At 34.7% G+C, this 24,005-nt stretch overlaps 1 protein-coding gene across 4 annotated transcripts in view; it reads left to right on the plus strand.

The window, feature by feature from the left end:
- The window catches only part of LOC111064137, a 34,950-nt gene extending 25,050 nt beyond the window's left edge, over positions 1 to 9,900 (plus strand). For 3 of the 4 annotated variants that reach the window (XM_039439839.1, XM_039439837.1, XM_039439838.1), the window contains 4 exons: positions 59 to 158; positions 1,875 to 1,959; positions 4,158 to 4,367; positions 9,569 to 9,900. In XM_039439839.1, coding sequence (XP_039295773.1) covers positions 59 to 158; positions 1,875 to 1,959; positions 4,158 to 4,367; positions 9,569 to 9,719 — 546 coding nt within the window. In that variant the 3' untranslated portion in view covers positions 9,720 to 9,900. Of the gene's footprint in view, positions 1 to 58; positions 159 to 1,874; positions 1,960 to 4,157; positions 4,385 to 9,568 lie in introns of all 4 variants that reach the window. The other variant, XM_039439840.1, reaches the window with a different exon arrangement.
- The last annotated feature ends 14,105 nt before the right edge of the window (positions 9,901 to 24,005 follow it).

Below are 24,005 nucleotides of genomic sequence, written 5' to 3' on the forward strand. Positions count from 1 at the left end.
ATCTAATGTATATGTGTGTTATTTTCTATTTTGAAGATAATTATTGTGTGCTTTACAGCCAAAACCGAAGAAAAATACGTGTAAATACTGCTGTGGTGATCAGAAAGAAATGAGAAAGCAGAGACAATCCAGTAGTCCTGTTAAACAGTTGGAGAATTGTGAGTGCAACAGTATAAAATTCATAAAAATATAGTCTATAAAAAATATAAAAATTCATTAAAATTGTACATTTGATAGATTAGTAGTATTCTAAACTTATCTTAACAAAGAGATTCTATAAATCACAATCAATATAACTTAATTCAATCTCTTGAAGTGATTCCTGAAGTCTGTATTTTTTCATATCATGGAATAAATTTAACAATCTGTAAATAATTTATCAAATTTTAAGAATGTGAAAGGCGTTTAAAATTTTTTTTCACTAACATCCAGTTGTGATTGTTCCATATAGAAAATATAGAATAAACTATCCAGCTCTATATTTTCTCTACTTTCTATATTGTTACTTAGCTATATTGAGGTCAACGTTATAATGGCAGTGGAGAAAGATCCTCTGTCTTGTCAATGCCTCATGCTATATTTTCTCTATTATTTATTTATTAGGTTAGCAAAAACAATACAGCGATCGGAAATAGTTATTTGTGCAACTAGTGCGCAAAGTGGCAGTTTGCTGCACCGAAAGAAACGTTTACGCCCGAGCCGTAGGCGAGTAGGCGGAATGGTTTGTTGAGTGCAGCAGAGGAACTTTGCGCACGTATTTCACATTAAGTTTTTCCTACAGTTACCATTGAATATGAAAAGTGGGTAATAATGGGTAAAATTGCCTGAAATCCATCAAATGTTTTTCTGTGTAATTTTATTATTGATAAAAACCTTAATCCTAAAATCCTAAAGTCCTCGTTGTCGTTGGTTATATTATCTAATTAATAATTAGCGCGTTGTGCTTGGTTGCACCTCTGCTCACTATAGCAGCCACAGCAGTCACTGTTACCAACTTCATTTTGATTTTGCTGCACTGTTGCTCCATATAACCTACTGAGTATTTTGCGTTGCCATGTTGCAAATCTGGAGTGCAGAAAAGATTTTTTCCTACAGTTACGTTGAAAAGTGGCCATTGCTGCACTGATTACAGAACGCAAAGAATCACTTTTCCGCTCTAGTGCGGGAAAAATTTTTCTGCACTCCAGATTTGCAACATGGCAACGCAAAATACTTAGTAGGTTATATGGAGCACCAGTGCAGCAAAATCAAAATGAAGTTGGTAACAGTGACTGGGCTGCTATAGTGAGCAGAGGTGCAACGAAGCACAACGCGCTAATTATTATTCATTATATATTATAACCAAGGACAACGAGGACTTTAGGATTTTAGGATTAAGGTTTTTATCAATAATAAAATTACACAGAAAAACATTTGATGGATTTCAGGCAATTTTACCCATAATTACCCACTTTTCATATTCAATGGTAACTGTAGGAAAAACTTAATGTGAAATACGTGCGCAAAGTTCCTCTGCTGCACTCAAGAAACCATTCCGCCCTCGCCTACGGCTCGGGCGTAAACGTTTCTTTCAGTGCAGCAAACTGTCACTTTGCGCACTAGTTGCACAAATAACTATTCCCGCACTAGAGCGGAAAAGTGATTCTTTGCGTTCTGTAATCAGTGCAGCAATGGCCACTTTTCAACGTAACTGTAGGAAAAGAAAGAAACATGCTTATTGTTACTAAGCTAGTTCTATAACGTATGTAGGTTATCATTCATGGAACTATGTGTGCCCTATTACAAAGACAATCCTGTAGAATTGTTTGTGTAATTTTAATCATAGAATTGAAATTCCAAAAACCTATATTTTTTAAGAGTATTATTTTTTCCAGGTTGTCCATGCATGTTGTTGAACATAGTTCCAGTGATAGACGAACTTGATAGAGCACAGGAAAACGAATACGGTCCTTCATACAAGTAAGTTCAATTTTTTATTGTTTTAGAAACATTCTAGATTTTAGAGACGCTGAGGCTCGGAACAGGCAGCAATGCCTAATCTGTGAAAGGAAGAAAAGGAGAAGAAGAAGAAGAAGAGGATGAGGAAGAAGAAGATACATTCTAGATGTTTCAATTATTTGCATGTTTAAACAACTTCTTTACTCAGTTTTACATGAATTGAGTTCTAAAAATACATTTCTTTTAAAATATTTGTTCATGGTAAAGTGAATAAACCTTTACTTTGAAATGATCCTTTCTTTCATTTCATAGCTTCCTTTCTCTTCTGTCTTCTTTTCTACTTGCTCTCCTATATTTTCTTCTTCGTCATATTCGGCTCCTCCGTTATCCTCTTCTTTCCCTTTTCATTCCTTTCTTCTTTCTCTTTCATCCCGAACTTCTACGTCATTCTGTCACAAACCAGGCTTTTCTAGTTATTTCTGTTAGCTACTAAGGCCCGGTTGCACAAACGTCGGTTAAATTTTAACCGTGATTAACTTCACGAGAATCAATAAGAGAATGCTTTTTTGAAAAACGGCTTCTCTGATTGGTTCTCGTGGAATTAATCACAATTAAAATTCAACTGACCTACGTGCAACCAGCACTAAGTGTTCCAATCTTTGTTGTCGTGTAGTAATATACAATGAATTTTACAAAAATTTGTATTCTTATTTTCCTCATACTGTGGGCGTGTCTTGTCTCGGCCAATGACAGACTGCGACCTTGATAGATTAACCAACTACCAATCACAGGGCTCCATTTATTTTGCTGCTTGATGTTTGAGCTTTTAGTTTACTGGAAAATGATAATGGAGTAGCAACCGATTTTAGTTTATCAGAAATGTTTTTTTAAATATTATGTGTATGTATAATTTTCAAGTAAAATAATATACAGGGTGTTTACGAACTCCCTACCATGATACTATAAGGTATTGTTCCTGGGTAAAAACCATATCTAAATATCATATTTAAATTGTCCGGAAGTCTTCAGTTACTCGCACAGCGGCCATTTTGATTATTCCACGTACTATTTTTTTTCTAAATAATGATTAAACATACGAAATTGAAACTTTGCACGATCATTTATAACAACTAGACAAAGCATGAAAAAAATTATGATAATTTTTCAAATTCATAAAACAAATAATGGCGGCCATTTAAAATGTTGTTTCTTAAATAACTCAGAAACCGTTGGTTTTACAAAAACTTTACAAGAATTACTTTGTTTAGTGAATTTAATTGCCTATCCATTGGTACAAAATGTTTCAAGATTGGGCAGCTCTAGTGATAGGTGACTACTGAAAGTTTGTTGCAGTGCAAACCAAGGCATGCTGATAGAGTCGCTTCAATGATGCAACAATCTCTATTTGCATTGCATGTTAATAGTAAGCGATTTTAGGTCATTTCAAACAATAAAATAACGTTACATAACCCTCTGAAGGTGGGTCATCAACCACTAAAGCTGCCATATCTCAGTTAATATTGGTCCAATCTTGAAACATCTGGTACCAATCGATAGGCAGTTAAATTTATTGGAAAAAATCATTCTTGTTAAGTATTTGTAAAACCAACGGTTTCTGAGTTATTTAAGAAACAACATTTTAAATGGCCGCCATTTTGTTTTATGAATTTAAAAAATTATCATAATTTTTTTCTTGCTTTGTCTAGTTGTTATAAATGATCGTGCAAAGTTTCAATTTTGTATGTTTAACCATTATTTAGAAAAAAAATAATAAGCGGAAAATCAAAATGGCCACTGTGTGAGTAACTGAATACTTCCGGACAATTTAAATATGATATTTAGATATGTATTTTACCCAGGAACAATGCCCTAGAGTTTTGGTAAACAAGGGAGTTCGTAAACATCCTGTATAATGATAAGTATCTATCTTCAATATGATTATCTACCACAATATCCCTCCACTATTACAAAGAAATATTCACTCAATTTTTGAAGTAAGCTGATTTTATAAGTTGACGTATAGTGAACCAAACTCAGTTCAAATAGTTAATAGTATAATAGATAACTGTTCATAACTTGTATTTTGTGTAATCTATGAAAAGCAACAAATTTAATTTAATTTCAACTAATTCTTTGCTCTTCAGAAATAATAAAGAGGAGGTAAACAACCATGCCCTTGACAGGATTCGAACCCACAACCATCAAATGTTTTGTTGCAGAAACTTGCAAGCCGACTGTCCCAACTGTATCAACCAGATAGAGCCTCGCTCGATAACTGTTCTAAAATCGGCACTGGGTGGCGACGTTACCGCGGACCAGAGGTGGATGGGTGACCGTTCTGCACCCGGCATACAGGGGTGCAGCTGTGGCATATATTCGTGCCACGAGTGGCGAAGGAAAAGGACGGAAGAGTCCACCATCAAGCAGCGGTATCTATCCTTGTTTGGTATTTTATTTTTCAATTCCATTGTTTGTAAATATTGTGTAAAAAGTTCATTCATTCACTCATAAGTTTACTTTTCCTCCACCTACTCGCTAAAGTACTTACTTTACTCCCTGAAACATAATACTAAAGTGTCACTTTTTCGCTCTCGGTAGTAAAAAACAGAAAAACTCCCTAGGGAGTAAAAGTGACTCCATTTAAATAACATGGGAAGCATCTCTATTTTAAAAACTTACATTATAATAGGTTAGAAGGTCTAAGCTCAGATGAGAAAGCATAAAGAGGTGTCTGTCATTGAGTCAACTGAACTCAATACTACAACCAGAAATTTGATCAACTCATGAAATATATGTTTGTATAATATTACTTCTTAATATTAGTAGACGATAAAAATTTATACAATTTTTAAAATATCTTATTCTATTCAAAATACCAGCCAACAAATATTTTTGATCTGCAATTCAAATCTGAACCGCGTGATCTGGAGTCAGCCATTTTTGGTAGACACCCAGCTGATATAATTGTGACAACTTTTGCTAGATAGCGCAATCGGCAGTGCCAATCAGACGGCCGATGTTTAGGTTTTAGATTTTAGGTTATGTTGTTAGGAAACATTGTCACCAATACGTAAGTTATTAAAATGATTTTATTTGCAGTTTCTATAAAAAAATGTAGATGGAGGAAAAATGTTGTGTACATCACGAGTGAAAAATACTTTTTCTCCCTCAGGAAAATTGTTGCCCTCGGCTTCGCCTCGGGCTTCAAACTTTTCCCTCAGGGAGAAAAAGTCGTACTTTTCACTCTAGATATACAAATAACTATTTCAATAATTATTTCATTAATTCCTTTGCATACACATCCTTCTATCTTTTTCAAACATATATTATTCATTCAATTTCATTCATGATGCTTTATTCGCTTTTTATGTCATGATTTACGATGTAGATAGTATGATTTATGATAGTAACATCTAGGGCCGGTTTCTGAGCTCGGGATTTAGCTAAGTTCCAGACTTTGAACAGCTGGAGTCAGAAAATTGCCTTTTCCTACAGTTACGTTGAAAAGTGGCCATTGCTGCACTGATTACAGAACGCAAAGAATCACTTTTCCGCTCTAGTGCGGGAAAAATTTTTCTGCACTCCAGATTTGCAACATGGCAACGCAAAATACTTAGTAGGTTATATGGAGCAACAGTGCAGCAAAATCAAAATGAAGTTGGTAACAGTGACTGCTGTGGCTGCTATAGTGAGCAACGAAGCACAACGCGCTAATTATTACATTATATATTATAACGAGGACAGCAACAGCACAGTGCCACCACAGCACACACCACACAGCTGCCCCCCGCCATTCAAACACTACTAAGTTATTTGATGCATTTCAGGCAATTTTACCCATAATTACCCACTTTTCATATTCAATGGTAACTGTAGGAAAAACTTAATGTGAAATACGTGCGCAAAGTTCCTCTGCTGCACTCAAGAAACCATTCCGCCCTCGCCTACGGCTCGGGCGTAAACGTTTCTTTCGGTGCAGCAAACTGTCACTTTGCGCACTAGTTGCACAAATAACTATTCCAAAACGGGGCGTAGTCGCAGTTTTTATGACAGTATTTATTTAAGTTTTAAGTTTTATTTATTAAGTTTTCCCTTGACGAAAATAAACATTCCTAAATAATTCAAAATAGCTGAAACTTTACACTATTTTCTCTTTATTATATTTTTGTTTTCAATTTTCTAGTTTTTCGAAATTTAATTTTAACGCGGACTGTGACTACGTCCCGTTCTGGAAAGCCAATTTTTTGACACCAGCTGTTCAAAGTCTTGAACTTGGCCAAATACTGAGCTCTGAAACCGGCCCTAAATGTTGTTTCATAATGTAAGATTCACTTTGAGCTGTTAGCATTATCCTTATGAATAGTATTAATTCATCAAATTAAGCCAATGATGACAGTTTGACGAATAAAATATAATTCATTATTATATAAACAAGAATGAACAGTTGATAGTCGGCAATAGTTATTTGTGCAACTAGTGCGCAAAGTGTCAGTTTGCTGCACCGAAAGAAACGTTTACGCCCGAGCCGTAGGCGAGGGCGGAATGGTTTCTTGAGTGCAGCAGAGGAACTTTGCGCACGTATTTCACATTAAGTTTTTCCTACAGTTACCATTGAATATGAAAAGTGGGTAATTATGGGTAAAATTGCCTGAAATCCATCAAATGTTTTTCTGTGTAATTTTATTATTGATAAAAACCTTAATCCTAGAATCCTAAAGTCCTCGTTGTCCTTGGTTATAATATATAATGAATAATAATTAGCGCGTTGTGCTTGGTTGCACCTCTGCTCACTATAGCAGCCACAGCAGTCACTGTTACCAACTTCATTTTGATTTTGCTGCACTGTTGCTCCATATAACCTACTAAGTATTTTGCGTTGCCATGTTGCAAATCTGGAGTGCAGAAAAATTTTTCCCGCACTAGAGCGGAAAAGTGATTCTTTGCGTTCTGTAATCAGTGCAGCAATGGCCACTTTTCAACGTAACTGTAGGAAAAGCAAATAACGCGATCTTTTTCTACCTCCGCAATGTTACCTGATCGGTTTTCAACAATTGATAAATCTTATTGATCGACAAAATATTTTATCTCAATCATGAAAATGTATTATTTGATAATTGAATTTTTTTCTTGACTAAAATATAACAAGAATGAACAGTTAATATCCTATCAGATATACCGGTATCAGCTATCCTCTATAGGAGGCAGTGGCAAGGCAGAGAATCGGCTACGCTATCTCCCATCTCTTTTGGTAGAGAGTTAGTGGGTAGGATATTTTGAATATTCTTTCCGAAGAATGGACATTGATATTATGTCCAAAGCTCCGCCAATTTATGTAGATGCATAACAATATAATTATCCATAGTTATTATATTACAAATTACTTTTTCATATCATATACAGTTCAATAATTATTTTCTTAGTCTATATTATGTAAATTCATCTATAATTTTGCTGTATTGTAAGCTATTGTATATAAGTGTATAAGCCAGTATATATTGTAATCTACATAAATAAAGTACTCAATCAATCAATCAATCTTTCTCCACTACAATTATAGCGTTGATCTCACTATAGAACCCATCATGACATATTTTTATTTTTTTTAAGATTACGTCCTAAAGACTCCAGTCATGGAGTATAAGACAAGTCATGTTATTACATAATAATTCTAACACTAAGTAGTTCAACCTAGTTTAGGTTTGAAAGGAATTCTTGTACACTATAAAAAGCTCTATCAACTAAATATTTTTTCATTTGTTTTTTTGAAAATCTTCAAATCATCATTACTTTTCAAGATTTGAGGTAGCTTGTTATAAAATTTCCTACCAATATAATCTGGTTTTTGTTCAAATAACCTACTATTGTGACCCATTATATGATAATCTGCTCTGTTTCGCGTATTATACTCATGAACATCTGAATTCTGGATCACACCACTCGTTTTCACATGCGTTACAACTTCATATACATACAAAGATGGCACAGTTAATAGACCAAGCTTTTTAAATAAAGGCCTACAAGAGTCTAACCTATTCACTTTCTCTATACATCTGAGTGCCTTCTTTTGAATCTTAAACACTCTGTCCATATTTTGTTGAGATGAATTACCCCATACTAAAATAGCATACCTAATATGAGATAGTATAAGTCCATGGTAAGCCTAACATAACCTAAATATCTAGTAAATATATCTTTTCCTACAGTTACGTTGAAAAGTGGCCATTGCTGCACTGATTACAGAACGCAAAGAATCACTTTTCCGCTCTAGTGCGGGAAAAATTTTTCTGCACTCCAGATTTGCAACATGGCAACGCAAAATACTTAGTAGGTTATATGGAGCAACAGTGCAGCAAAATCAAAATGAAGTTGGTAACAGTGACTGCTGTGGCTGCTATAGTGAGCAGAGGTGCAACCAAGCACAACGCGCTAATTATTATTCATTATATATTATAACCAAGGACAACGAGGACTTTAGGATTTTAGGATTAAGGTTTTTATCAATAATAAAATTACACAGAAAAACATTTGATGCATTTCAGGCAATTTTACCCATAATTACCCACTTTTCATATTCAATGGTAACTGTAGGAAAAACTTAATGTGAAATACGTGCGCAAAGTTCCTCTGCTGCACTCAACAAACCATTCCGCCCTCGCCTACGGCTCGGGCGTAAACGTTTCTTTCGGTGCAGCAAACACACTTTGCGCACTAGTTGCACAAATAACTATTTCATGGTTTAATAATACATTTTTATTATTGAGGAGATTGAATATCTTGGTAGTTTATTATATACCTCCATAGCCTACAAACTATTTGTCAACGGTGCGGAGCTGGAAAAGGACAGAGCTATAGTGAGGTCCACGTTATAATGGCAGTGGAGAAAGATAGGAGAACAACGTTGCCGATCCTCCACTTGTCAATACCATCTATAGATGGTAGCTGATACAGGTTTATTGATGTAATATTAACTGTTCATTCTCGTTTAAAATAATCAATTATATTTTATTGAGCAATAAATTATATTTTTCAATAATTTCATAATGAATTTTAGTTATTAAGATTAAATATTTTGGTAATTATTAATTCTACATTGTTAAAAGACGATCTGGCAACAGAGCAAAGCGAGAAAGGGATAGCGCTATCTGCTTTGTTGAATGATAGACAAGGATAGCAATACCATTGCCAATCAAACACTGTCATTATAACGTGGGCCTCACTATAGGATATTTTATTGGCTCATTCAGTATTCATAGTTTTTGTTTATTAGTTACGTTCTTTACATTTAAACCTTCTCAGTTTACAAATTCATGAAACAGTCAAACAATCTGACCTGAAATTTCATTATTTGATAGAAATTCAGATGTGTTGATAAAATCTGGCAAACTGCAATGAAGTTATTGAAATTGTAGTTGAAATGGATGATTGATATTTAGATGATATTGAATGATTCATTCAATCATTCAGAATCACACAACTTCTACAAAAGTACCACAGGCTAAATCACAAAACGGTTCCAATTCTAATTTATGCAACATTTCAAATGTGCTGTTTCACATGTAATTATGTTGTTTTTTCAGAGAGAATTGTAGTTGAAATAGATAATTGAAGACATATTTGTTTTCTTTTTCAGGCAAGAAAGCTCTAGATTAGACGAGAAAAGCGATAAAGCCTTTAGAGACGGACGCAAGAATTTTTATTTGAGTTTGGAAGAGTATTATCGACAACTCTATGCTAGAGCTAGACAGCGGTCATCGGCTGAATTTGTTAATGCTTGCGCTTAATTGTTTTTTAATTTCAAATCAATTTTTAAAGTTTTAAGCCGTTTAAATCCTTATTTAATCACCAAAATCAACGTGGAATGTGATGTATAATCGATTATGTTTTGGTAAGTCAGTTGTTATTCATTTTCAACTTGTCCAAATTATTTGATCGTCTCAATAAAAGTGAGTAAGATAATTGAAATTGAAATTTATTTTTTGTAAAAAAAAATTTACAGTTAACTTGTAGTGGGGTCCACGTTATAATGGCAGTGTTTGATTAGCATTGCTATTGCTATCCTTGCCTTTCATTCGACAAATCTGATATCACTTTCTCGCTTTGCTCTGTTGCCAGATCGTCTTTTAACAATGTAGACTTTATAATTAATTAACAAAATATTTCATGTTACTTATGAAAATTCATTATGGAATTATTGAAACATATAATTTCTTGCTTAATAAAATATAATTGATTGGTTTTTAAACGAGAACGAACAGTTAATATTACATCAATAAACCTGTATCAGCTACCGTCTATAGAAGGCATTGACAAGACAGAGGATCGGCAACGTTGTCTCCTATCTTTCTCCACGGCCTTTATAACGTGGACCTCACTATAGATTAATCAGTGTAGAGTGCTATGATTGCGGTCTGGTTGAAATTTGTGAATACTGTATTAGGTTGTTGAAACAACGGTGGAAATTGATTTTTCGCCCCACTTGGATGTAATGAGCTGGTTTTCGTGCGTCATATGGAGGCCGAAAATGATTGTTTTCTGACCAGGCCGGTAAAAGTTTTACGGCCCTAGGGCTGTAAAATAACCTTGAAGTCAGCTGATTCTGATTTGATGTGAACGTGTTTACAAAATGGTTTATGAAACGGAATCAGTTTATGCTTCTAGAATTGAATAAGTATTCTGCAATAAGATACTATCATTTTACTTGGATGAATAAAATAAACTTTCGAAGTCAACGACAACAAGCATTGTTGACGTTGACATTCAGATTGGCCAAATTTCAAGTGTGCTAAAACAGCTGATCAAAAAACCCATTATTCATGTTTATTATTCAAGAATCAAAACATTTATAATAATATCATCTTATTGTCATTTGGAAGAATAAAAATTATAAACTCAACCTCTTACATAATTGAACATAATCTTTCAGGTTATTTAGACAAATCAGGATAAAAAATAAAAATACTTGGACAATTTCCTGATATTCAGATTACCTCAAATTTGCTAGAGCTATGGCCTCCCTGTTTTGCTTTCGGAAGTGCCTAATAAACAATTATTCTCATATTTATATTGTTTATTTTTTTGTGTGGCGAAAAAAAACGTTCTCACCATGGGCAAAAATGTTTTTCCGGCTCTCAATCTTTTCTAGTCCTCGGCCTACGGCCTCGGACTTGAAAACCGATTTGGAGCCGGAAAAGTCTCATTTTCGGCCCTAGGTGCGAAATATACTATTAGGTCGAAAGGAGGTTAATCACATGCTAAATACTGAACTCATATCGTTCCCATAGTCAGTTCCAAGTTATAATGGCTGTATTTGATCAACATTGGTGTTGTTATCCTTGTCTATATCATTCGACAAAGCTGATAGCGCTATCCTTTTCCAACTTCAGACCGTTTCCGAATTGGGCAACGTAAACTACTATGTCATGAAAACGTATATTTTAAATTCTTCAAGATGCCAGTAGGTCAAGTTTTCAGTTTGTCAAGTTTTTAATTCGACCCTTGCGGAGCACGGGTTACCTGCTGGTCTTTTCATATTTTGAAGTTTTCCAACAGAGCATGAGCTGAAGAAGAATATTCAATGATATCATATATTGATATTATATAATATTACACTAGTAGTTCTGTGAACAGTAGACCTCGCGCTCAGTGAGTTACATTGACCTGTTGTTATGTTTTCTCAAAAATTAATAAATAATTTATCAATTAAAAATGTCTAGAAAAATCCTAAATAAACATAGAGCTTTTTGTCCTATATCGTACCGTGACGTGTCGTCCCGGAATGTGAGTGTGAGCGCTGTTATCAGGTCTGGCTGCAACTGTCTACAACGTTGATAAAAAGATACAATTTTCAAGATGTTCGATGTTTTTGAACGGGTAGTATTATAGTCAACTGTCTACTAACGTTGATGGAAAGATACATTTTCAAGATGTTCGATGTTTTTGAACGGGTAGTATTATAGTCAACTGTCTACTAACGTTGATGGAAAGATACATTTTCAAGATGTTCGATGTTTTTGAACGGGTAGTATTATAGTCCACTTGACAGCTGATTTATGATAAATAATTCTATAGTCTGATTTTTACTCTAATATTGGCGTATGAAGGAGGCTCTTTTTTCCTTTTATATTATTATCCTTGGAATGAAAAATTTCCGAAAACCTTGTATATACGTCGACGCGCAATTTAAAAAGGAACATACCTGTCAAATTTCATGAAAATCTATTACCGCGTTTCGCCGTAAATGCGCAACATAAAAACATATAAACATTCAAACATTTAAACATTAAGAGAAATGCCAAACCGTCGACTTGAATCTTAGACCTCACTTCGCTCGGTCAATAAACTGAGATGGATAGGTGAAGCTTGAAAATATAAATGTCCATTCTGGGAAGAGGATATCCTTTCCGTCAACACTCGATAGTAAGAGAAGGGAGAAATCTAAAAAATGAAGAGTAAGAGAGAAAAAAGAGCATAAACGTCTGAGTAAAAGGACTCAAGAAATGGTGTGAACCTGCCAGATAAAGCCAGGAAACGATAAAAGAATTACGTGACCGGTCGTTAGGCGTCTGAGAAAACAGAAGCCAACACAAATTGGTCGGAAAAAATTGCTGCCACTGGCTCAAAAACAGAACAAAACTCAACCAGAATAAAATTGTATCCACGTTAAATTTCCGCTCCATCTGTTTCTGTTTATCTCATTAAAAATGTACATCTCTTTCACTCAATTTTCGAAGAGCTACTGCTTTAAATGGTAGTTGGTAGGAAGGTGTAAAAAGCTTGAGAAACGATATAATGAGTGGATTAACTCAGGGATGCATTTTCAGGTAATTCTGAGATAAAATTTATGTTGTAAACCAAAAAACAACTGGTGCTATATAGAGAGGTCCTCGTTATGATGGCAGTGGAGAAAGATGGGTGTACAACGTTGCCGATTCTCTGCCCTGTCACTGCCTTCTATAGAGGATAGCTGATACCAGTATATCTGGATGTTATATAGGTTTGAAATGGAAGGTAATTCTGAGATAAAATTTATGTTGTAAACCAAAAAACAACTGGTGCTTTATAGAGAGGTCCTCGTTATGATGGCAGTGAAGAAAGATAGGGAAACAGCCTTGCTGATTCACTGCCCTGTCTCTGCCTTCTATAGAGGATAGCTGATACCAGTATATCTGGATGTTATATTGGTTTGAAATGGAAGGTAATTCTGAGATAAAATTTATGTTGTAAACCAAAAAACAACTGGTGCTTTATAGTGATGTCCATGTTATAATGGCAGTGGAGAAAGATGGGAGAACAATGTTGCCGACTCTTTGCCGTGTCACTGCCTTCTGTAGAGGATAGCTGATACCAGTATATCTGGATGTTATATTGGTTTGAAATGGAAGGTAATTCAAAGATAAAATTTATGTTGTAAACCAAAAAACAACTGGTGCTTTATAGAGAGGTCCTCGTTATGATGGCAGTGAAGAAAGATGGGGAAACAGCCTTGCTGATTCACTGCCCTGTCACTGCCTTCTATAGAGGATAGCTGATACCGGTATTTTATTATTCATTATTGTTAAAAATAGGCTAATCAATTATACTGTGTTCGTCGAGAAAATATTCTCCAATGATTTAATTATAAATAATCATAATTCAGATCGAAGAGTTTGTTAATATTAATTATACTTTTACATTGTTGGAAAACTATCTGGTAACGTTGCTGTGGTAGAGAAGGATAGCATCATCTGCTTTGTCGAATGATAGACACGGAAAGCAACACCAATGTCAATCAAATATTTCATTCTAACGTGGACCTCACTGAAGGTAGAAAATATTGAATACTAGCCGTCAGGCACGCTTTGCTCGCCGCATCGGTCTAGCGAGGGGGCTCCGCCCCCTGGACCCCCGACTGGAATGTCCAAGAATGACATCAGCGGGCTCGCTTCGCTCGCCTGCATTTTTAATTTGAGCTTCATTCGATCAGAAAGTCAAAGTACTGAGAAAACACAGAAAAACGTTGGAAAAACACTAATTCTGGGCGTATCTTTGGCGTTATTTCAAATTCCTTCGAACACAACATTATACACCCTAGCTTAGCTTCTGTACTAAATTTGAACAATTTCTGTTCATCTTTTCTCGATAAATCTGAGAAAAAACAAAAAAAACTGGAAAAACGCAGATTTTGGGCGTATCTTTGGCATTATTTCAAATTCCTTCTAACACACCATTATTACACCCTAGCTTAGCTTCTGTACTAGATTTGAACAATTTCTGTTTATTATTTCTTGATAAGTCTGAGAAAAAGCAAAAAAGAAAAACGCTGGAAAAACGCTAACATTGGGCGTATCTTTGACGTTATTGCAAATTCTTTCTAACACAACATTATTACACCCTAGCTTAGCTTCTGTACTAAATTTGATCAATATTTCTGTTCATGTGTTCTCGATAAAGCTGAGAAAACGCTGGAAAAACGAAGATTTTGGGCGTATCTTTGGAAATTTTTCCAAATCCGTTGTTAGTGCGCCTCTAAAGGGCCAACTGAACATACCTACCAAATTTGAACGTTTTTGGTCCGGAAAATTTGCAGTTCTGCAAGTGAGTGATTCAGTCTGTCATTGAGTGCCATTTCGCTTTTATATATATATATATATATATATATATATATATATATATATAATATATATATATATATATATATATATATAGACTACTAGTAGTTCTGTGAACAGTAGACCTCGCGCTCAGCGAGTTACATTGACCTGTTATGTTTTCTCAAAAAGTAATAAATAATTTATCAATTAAAAAAGTCTAGAAAAGATCCTAAATAAACATAGAGCTTTCTTTCCTATATCGTACCGTGACGTGTCGTCCCGGAATGTGAGTGTGAGCGCTGTTATCAGGTCTGGCTGCAACTGTCTACTAACGTTGATGGAAAGATACATTTTCAAGATGTTCGATGTTTTATAACGGGTAGTATTATAGTCCACTAGACAGCTGATTATTATGGTGAATAATTATAGTCTGATTTTTACGGTAATATTGGCGTATGAAGGAGGCTCCTTTTTCCTTTCATATTATCCTTGAAATGCAAAATTTCCAAAAACCTTGTATATACGTCGACGCGCAATTCAAAAAAGAACATACCTGTCAAATTTCATGAAAATCTATTACCGCGTTTCGCCGTAAATGCGTCACATAAAAACATATAAACATTTAAACATTCAAGCATTTAAACATTAAGAGAAATGCCAAACCGTCGACTTGTATCTTAGGTCTTAATAGTCACTTTGCTCGGTCAATAATAATCATTATCATCTGCTATCAAAGTAACGTGGACCTCACTATATGATGAACCTTGTGGAACACCATGACCACCTCCAGTTTTCGATTTGTGTAATGCTTTTGATATCGGAAACATTATCATTTATTCATAGCAAAACATCATTGAATTAAGTTCATTGTACCTGAGGTGGGGTGGGGTACAAAGTACAACAACCTGACAACATCCCAAATAATAATGAGAGGATGCTCACCTGTGATTTGATTTTGGTTGCGGGAGCTTCCTGTCTCCAGGTGCTTTTCCGGTGGCGCTTCCTGTTCGAAAAACGTTTCTTTTTTATTTTCAGTAAGATTTTTGATACTGAGAACGTTTTTCTACGGATGTGCCTCGATATCTGCAGAAAAGATTACACTTTTGGGGGGATTTTTAAGTTTCATTCAGATGGGTTTGTAAATTGAAATAATTTCTCATGAATAGAGATCTTTTCTTATATAAATTCATGAGTATTTCCCCATCAATCCCCAAGTATTCCGCTATAGTGAGGTCGAAGAGATTGCACTTTTTGGGGGATTTTGAAGCTTTATTCAGATGAGTTTATAAATTTAAATAATTTCTAATGAAGCCATGAATAGAGATGTTTTCTTTTATAATTTTTCACCATCAATCCCCAAGTTTCCGCTATAGTGAAGTTAGAATGACAGTATTATATCTGGTGTTTTGCTATCCTTGTCTATCATTCGACAAAGCAGAAAGGGCTATCTATACTTCCCAGTTTCAAAAAGTTGTCTAGTTTCCAAAATATAATTAAACATAATCAATTATACAAATATAAATATATACAAATTATACGAAATAAAATTAATTAACAAAGTTTCTGATCTCAATCATAAAGCTGTAATATTTTAGAATTAAAAAAAATTTCCCTTGACGAATAAAACATCATTTATCATTTTAAACAAAAATGGTAGGTTAATATTACATCAGATATACTGGTATCAGCTATCCTCTATAGAAGACAGTGGCAAGGCAGACAATCGGCAACGCTGCTCTCCTATCTTTCTATACTGCTATTATAACGTGGACTTCAGTATAGTATTTGGAATTGGATCTATATTTTCCTATCAAAGAAAATGCTATTCAGGAAATAAATCATTCATCAAATTAAAATTCTCAACTTTTGAAGGTTTCCATGAGAAAAACGATTTGTGTTGAATTAGTATAACCAGAGACAAATATCTTTACTAGATAAAATATTGTTTAGATATAATATAATAATAATAATAATAATCTTTATTTCCGTATAAAAAAAAAACAAAATAATTACAAAATTGCACTTGCAGAAATTTCACATAATATACAGAAATATTCTACCATGCAAGTGACTAAGTCACGTCCGCATGGAGGAGCATCAGAGAGACAGAAAAAAACAATATTTATTGAAAACGAAAACGAAAGAGAGAAAAATATATAACTAAATAAAACTAAGAACTATCTAAAATAGTGTATACAATACCTATTTTCTTTAATGAAAAAATACAATAAGAATAATAAATTAATTAATTTGAGATGAATTGATAAAGACAGAAATACATAAATCAGCAAGAGTGGAAAATTCTATGCATAAAATAAAATAACAACAAGCTCAAGATAAGACATGATACGCAAATCTCAGACAAAAGTCAAAATTAGCAAGCACAATAAGGTAAGGGTTTGAAAAATTTAGAATACCGAAACCACAACATACATAATACAACAACAACCATATATAAAATGGCTCGTGGAATAATAATAAATATATAATACATAATATATATATATATATTTTTTTTTTAATTAAACAGTACTCAAATATCATTTAGAATAATCAATTCAATTACCATTGGATCCTTTGGGACTGTAATACGCAGTGTACAAGGAAATAAATGAACAGCCTTTGGAACTATATTACGGAGTTGTACATCACTTCCACCCCAACCCTATCACAGTTTAGTAGCCATCTTTTTATGCTAGTTTTGATGTAATACTTATTATTTTGGGACCCAAAATTAATCTTGATGTGTATAGGTAAAAGATTGAAAAATTTTGGGGTGAGGAACATAAAAGATTTTTTGAAAAGTGTACAGTTAGGTCTCAATCCTCGGAGATGGCGATTCAGTACTCCTCGCGTCAAATGAGAGCCCTCCACCACCTCACAATAGCTTACTATTACACCATCATTCCCACTCAGCAGGTATTATATATTTTAAATATTGCTAGATTGAATATCTTCACTCTCTCGTATAACACTTTTACATTATTGACCGAGCGAAGTGAGGTCTAAAGGTGCGTACAGATATACGCGCCGCGAACATGAGCAATGCACTTTTAATCAGCTGATTATATCTGTATTTTTACAGAAAAGGTAAGATACAGATATAAAAAGCTTGGCATCAGCTGATTAAAAGTGAATTGCTCATATTCGCGGCGCGTAAATCTGTACGCTCCTTTAGATTCAAGTCGACGGTTTGGCATTTCTCTTAATGTTTAAATGTTTAAATTTTTGAGTGTTTGCATGTTTAAATGTTTATATCTTGCGCATTTACGGCGAAGCGCGGTAATAGATTTTCATGAAATTTGACAGGTATGTTCCTTTTTTAATTGCGCGTCGACGTACATACAAGGTTTTTTGGAAATTTTGCATTTCAAGGATAATATAAAAGGAAAAAGGAGCCTCCTTCATACGCCAATATTAGAGTAAAAATCAGACTATAGAATTATTCATCATAGATCAGCTGACAAGTGATTACACAGATGTGTGGAGAAGCCAGTCTATTGCTGTATTTCCATGAGGTCTATAGTTTCAATCAGGTACTTGTGGATGAGAATACTGCGTGAGGTCTACTGTTCACAGAACTACTAGTATCAATTTGTTTCATCATAATAATAGAGTATAGATGATTGATTCAAGGAGGTGTATTTTAATGTACCATTTCAATGAGAGTTAATGAAATTAATCATTGACCACACATTCTTTTGAAATTAATTTCATATTGGAACAACAAATTGATCTAAAATTCTTCAATAATTTGTTCTTAAATTAATCATTTGTTCACTAAATTGAGCAAATTATTCGATCGGTGCTCACTCATAATAGTTTAAACAGCATATTATCCATATTTTATGTGAAATAGAATGCACCTTCTCCTTCGATTAGAATCAGAATACAACTCAGAAAAAATCCTTCTTTCTATTCCTCACCCTTTTCAACCTTTCCACCCATCACAACCCGATCCTAATCATTATTTATTTTTCCTTCTTATCTCCTTCAATCCTTCTTTTCAATTTGAAAGAAGGATAAAAATAAAATGAGATAATACAATGCAGGTAGGTACGTACACCTACCACGCTACAATATGACCGCTCAAGCACAGGTGACTAAATAAGGATCTCGAGGAAGATTGGAGAGAGAAAAAATTATGAGGATGAATGGAGGAAGAAAGAGAGAAGAGTAAAGTCTGACAAATGTCTGAATAAAGAACCTGTAAATGCTTGTCAGATTGTTCCTTCACAATTCTCATTGTTAGAGTTTGATATCATTGTTGAAAAGAGTTCTCTCCCAGTGTACCACTTGGAATAATATATCCAAATATAATCTTGAAAAATGGATGAATACAATAAAAACAGCTCATTGGACTGAGGGTTAAGGTGGGACTTGAAAGGTACAGGTAGAGACTTGAGGTAGGTCAATAAACGATGAGAAAAACTTGCCTAAGTGGATGATTAATGACTATAATACTGATAAAGACCGTTGGTGGATTGAAAAGTAGATAATACAACGAAACTGTAAATGGAAAGACGAAGATACAGTACCTATGTGTGACATGATTATTGCTTTTTTGGTAGTCTATACCATAGAGAAGCAATAGCATAAGTGGATATCCCATGGTATAGGGTGTTTATGTCGCAAGATTTACTGTTATCTCAAGCCGATTACTGTCGATTATTGTCGAATTTTACTGTTTTGTTGGGGTGAGAGTGTATAAACTGCACAGTATGAGAGACTACCAGTGTCACACAGCTTCACGTGGACTATCGGCTTGAGATAACAGTAAAAGTTGCGACATAAACTCCCTATACCATGGGAAATCTACTTACGCTATTGTTTCTCTATGTCTATACTCAGTGTGATTGATTAATTCTTAATTCTTATTGAACGAAAATCCAAATTAAATGCTGTAAATCACCCCGAAGATTTCTGCTGGCCTACGATATTGCAACGTCACATTGTAGGCCTAGAATCTAATACATGATTGGTGAAAAAGATCAGCTGGTGTTTTTTTAAATCTTTTTCACCAATCATGTTATAGATTCTAGGCCTACACTGCGACGTTGCAATATCGTAGGCCAGGGCCTTGTATTAGAGGTGGCTGTGGTAGCGCTCATCGTATTTCCATCTAGCTGTTTACCCTGTTGTCAATATTTGCTGTAGCAGAAGTCTTCGGGGTGATTTACAGCATTTAATTTGGATTTTCGTTTAGTAATAATAATTAATAATTCAATAGCATTTGAACAATTGCAATTTCTTAGTACTTTCCATCTGCAGATTAATTCTTAGGTATTTTGTAGAAGATACGCAATTATAATTGAAGGTATAAAAGAAATACACAAAAAGTAAAGACATCAGACCAAGTAGGAGGCAAAGTAGAGCATCATCATTACAATTAACTAACTATCAATTAAATAATTAAGTAACAGTGTTATTGATCAACTTAGAAGTGATCAATGTTTCTATCACTGTCAAATGTCAATATCTACCTATTTAGTGATAGGTAAATAACGAGACGTAAACATAACTTAGATTATAAAAATCTTGTAAAAAAGAAACTGCATTCAAACATTTTGAAGTGAAATTTCAAATAACTATTTATTAACTTTAATTGCTCAACATCCATGAATGTTATACTTTGGGTGGAAATAGTCAAAATACTCCAATGAATATGATATTTATCATTGATTGTTTAGAAATAATAGATAACAGTGCTAGATTCATGAAACTCCTTTGCCGGCCGGGTTGGTCTAGTGATCTGGAGCGCCACAATCTTTGGTCTGCTGCACCGCCTGGTTCGTGGGTTCGAATCCCTTCGATGGCATGGAAGTTTGATCATCTCATCAACTCACCAACGCACTTTTCATTACCCACGCACAAGCAGGAGACTCACGTGTGCATCATCCTCAACAATAATAATAACTACAAATTCTGGAAGCTTCCAGAGAACGTTTGTGGAATGTTTTATTTATGATTGTATTTCAATTCAATTATCAAAATTTGAAGCTAAGATATAGTTTCATGAAACTAGAGCACTCTTATTTATTATTTCTAATAAATCAATATATTATAAACAATCAATAATGATATCTAAACAACTCAATGATCTCTACAAAGAGATTTAGACTCAACTCACACATACGCGGCTCTAGTCGAGAACATGTGTTTTCAAATGGTGGCAGTCGCGGAGACCAGAATCATAGAAAAACAATAGCGTAAGTAGATATCCCATGGTATAGGGTGTTTATGTCGCAACTTTTACTGTTATCTCAAGCCGATTACTATTGATTATTGTCGATTTTTACTGTTTTGTTGGGGTGAGAGTGTATGAACGGCACAATATGAGAGACTACCAGTGTAACACAGCTTCACTGGAAAGAACTACGTGGACTATCGGCTTGAGATAACAGTAAAAGTTGCGACATAAACGCCCTATATCTTGGGATATCTACTTACGCTATTGTTTCTCTATGCTAGAATCGACTGGTCTGAGTGTCACCATTTGGAAACACATTCTCTCGACTAGACTCGAGTCTCTTCTCGACCTGAGTCGTGTAAGTGTGAGCTGAGCCTTAATTCGCAATAATTATAAGCTTTAGCCTATTCATGAATAAACCAAATGCTTGTCATTAAACTAATGCTAACGGTTTGAAGTGAACCTTACTGGTGGAGAACAGACAATCACGTGATAAAACTAAAAAAACAAATTTAATGCAAAAAACTCCAATCCTTACTTTTTTCCAGTTCCCATACTGTATTTACATTCACCTACAGGTACAGATACTCAACATTTTTTCACATTAATCCTTTCTTTATTCTAACTATTCAGTACCAACCACTTTTTATATTCTTTTCATCTCTCAATGTGATATCTCAGGTATACACCCACAGCACCGAAACAGTTCAATCCTTCTTTACAAAATAATGTAGAGCACCCGAAAAACCTAAATAAGCTAGGCAGGTTGTACCTTCCAACACAGGTGGTAAAGAGCAATGAAAAGGAATTGGAGTTTGTCAATCCGTAGTCTATTGAAATAGAACATGAAAGGAGATTGAAAGATTTTCGGGCTTGTCAATTGGGATTGTGGGATTGATTTTTTTCTGACAAGGCGGCAACTGAAAGCGCCCCAGATAAATAAGAATGGAGTAGGTTCGTGGGTTCGAATCCCTTCGATGGCATGGAAGTTTGATCATCTCATCAACTCACCAACGCACTTTTCATTACCCACGCACAAGCAGGAGACTCACGTGGGCATCATCCTCAACAATAATAATAACTACAAATTCTGGAAGCTTCCAGAGAACGTTTGTGGAATGTTTTATTTATGATTGTATTTCAATTCAATTATCAAAATTTGAAGCTAAGATATAGTTTCATGAAACTAGAGCACTCTTATTTATTATTTCTAATAAATCAATATATTATAAACAATCAATAATGATATCTAAACAACTCAATGATCTCTACAAAGAGATTTAGACTCAACTCACACATACGCGGCTCTAGTCGAGAACATGTGTTTTCAAATGGTGGCAGTCGCGGAGACCAGAATCATAGAAAAACAATAGCGTAAGTAGATATCCCATGGTATAGGGTGTTTATGTCGCAACTTTTACTGTTATCTCAAGCCGATTACTATTGATTATTGTCGATTTTTACTGTTTTGTTGGGGTGAGAGTGTATGAACGGCACAATATGAGAGACTACCAGTGTAACACAGCTTCACTGGAAAGAACTACGTGGACTATCGGCTTGAGATAACAGTAAAAGTTGCGACATAAACGCCCTATATCTTGGGATATCTACTTACGCTATTGTTTCTCTATGCTAGAATCGACTGGTCTGAGTGTCACCATTTGGAAACACATTCTCTCGACTAGACTCGAGTCTCTTCTCGACCTGAGTCGTGTAAGTGTGAGCTGAGCCTTAATTCGCAATAATTATAAGCTTTAGCCTATTCATGAATAAACCAAATGCTTGTCATTAAACTAATGCTAACGGTTTGAAGTGAACCTTACTGGTGGAGAACAGACAATCACGTGATAAAACTAAAAAAACAAATTTAATGCAAAAAACTCCAATCCTTACTTTTTTCCAGTTCCCATACTGTATTTACATTCACCTACAGGTACAGATACTCAACATTTTTTCACATTAATCCTTTCTTTATTCTAACTATTCAGTACCAACCACTTTTTATATTCTTTTCATCTCTCAATGTGATATCTCAGGTATACACCCACAGCACCGAAACAGTTCAATCCTTCTTTACAAAATAATGTAGAGCACCCGAAAAACCTAAATAAGCTAGGCAGGTTGTACCTTCCAACACAGGTGGTAAAGAGCAATGAAAAGGAATTGGAGTTTGTCAATCCGTAGTCTATTGAAATAGAACATGAAAGGAGATTGAAAGATTTTCGGGCTTGTCAATTGGGATTGTGGGATTGATTTTTTTCTGACAAGGCGGCAACTGAAAGCGCCCCAGATAAATAAGAATAGAGTAGGTACTTTGGGGTAGGGGCAAAGAGAAAACACGGACAAAAAATCTGGTGTGGTACACTCACACAACTTTCCTTGCTCATTGAACTGTAAGCCTGATTCTCAAACGAGAATAATTTAGGGGAATAACATAATGACGACTGTCGGTAATATATTTGAAACTACGATCAGACTACTGTATATGTGTATTTATAATTGTTTTCAGAGTTCTTTTTCCTTTGTGTGAATTGTGAAATTCGATGATTTTTTCTAAAGTCGTCAAAATAGCTGATCTACAAATGAAATATCTCGACTATGTGTTCTTTTTATAAACTGCTCTACCTACCTACCTCATGCACGAGAAGGAGGATACAAAGTCCATTTCTCAAGGATGGGGTGGACCCCCCATTAGTTCCCAGGAAGGAGACTCATGCCAGTTGATAGAGCTGATAAATAGCTATACAGAGTATGAAGTTGAAAAAAATCGGTCTAGTCATTTTTGAGAAAATCGTGAAAAACATGGTTTTTTAGTCATTATCCGCCATTTTTCTCAAGAATATTACGGAGCTCCTGCAATTTTCCCAGAAATGAGACTAACTTCAGTTGATAGGGCTCATAAATAGCTATCCATTGTATAAATTTGAAGAAAATCGTTAGAGCCGTTTTCGAGAAAATCGTGAAAAACATGGATTTTTAGTAATTATCCGCCATTTTTCTCAAGAATATTACGGAGCTCCTGCAATTTTCCCAGAAATGAGACTAACGTCAGTTGATAGGGCTCATGAATAGCTATCCATTGTATAAAATTGAAGAAAATCGTGAAAAACATGGTTTTTTAGTAATTATCCGCCATTTTTCTCAAGAATATTACGGAGCTCCTGCAATTTTCCCAGAAATGAGACTAACGTCAGTTGATAGGGCTCATGAATAGCTATCCATTGTATAAATTTGAAGAAAATCGTTAGAGCCGTTTTCGAGAAAATCGTGAAAAACATGGATTTTTAGTAATTATCCGCCATTTTTCT

This window comes from Nilaparvata lugens, chromosome 13 (genome assembly GCF_014356525.2).
Source record: "Nilaparvata lugens isolate BPH chromosome 13, ASM1435652v1, whole genome shotgun sequence".
NCBI lineage: Eukaryota > Metazoa > Arthropoda > Insecta > Hemiptera > Delphacidae > Nilaparvata > Nilaparvata lugens.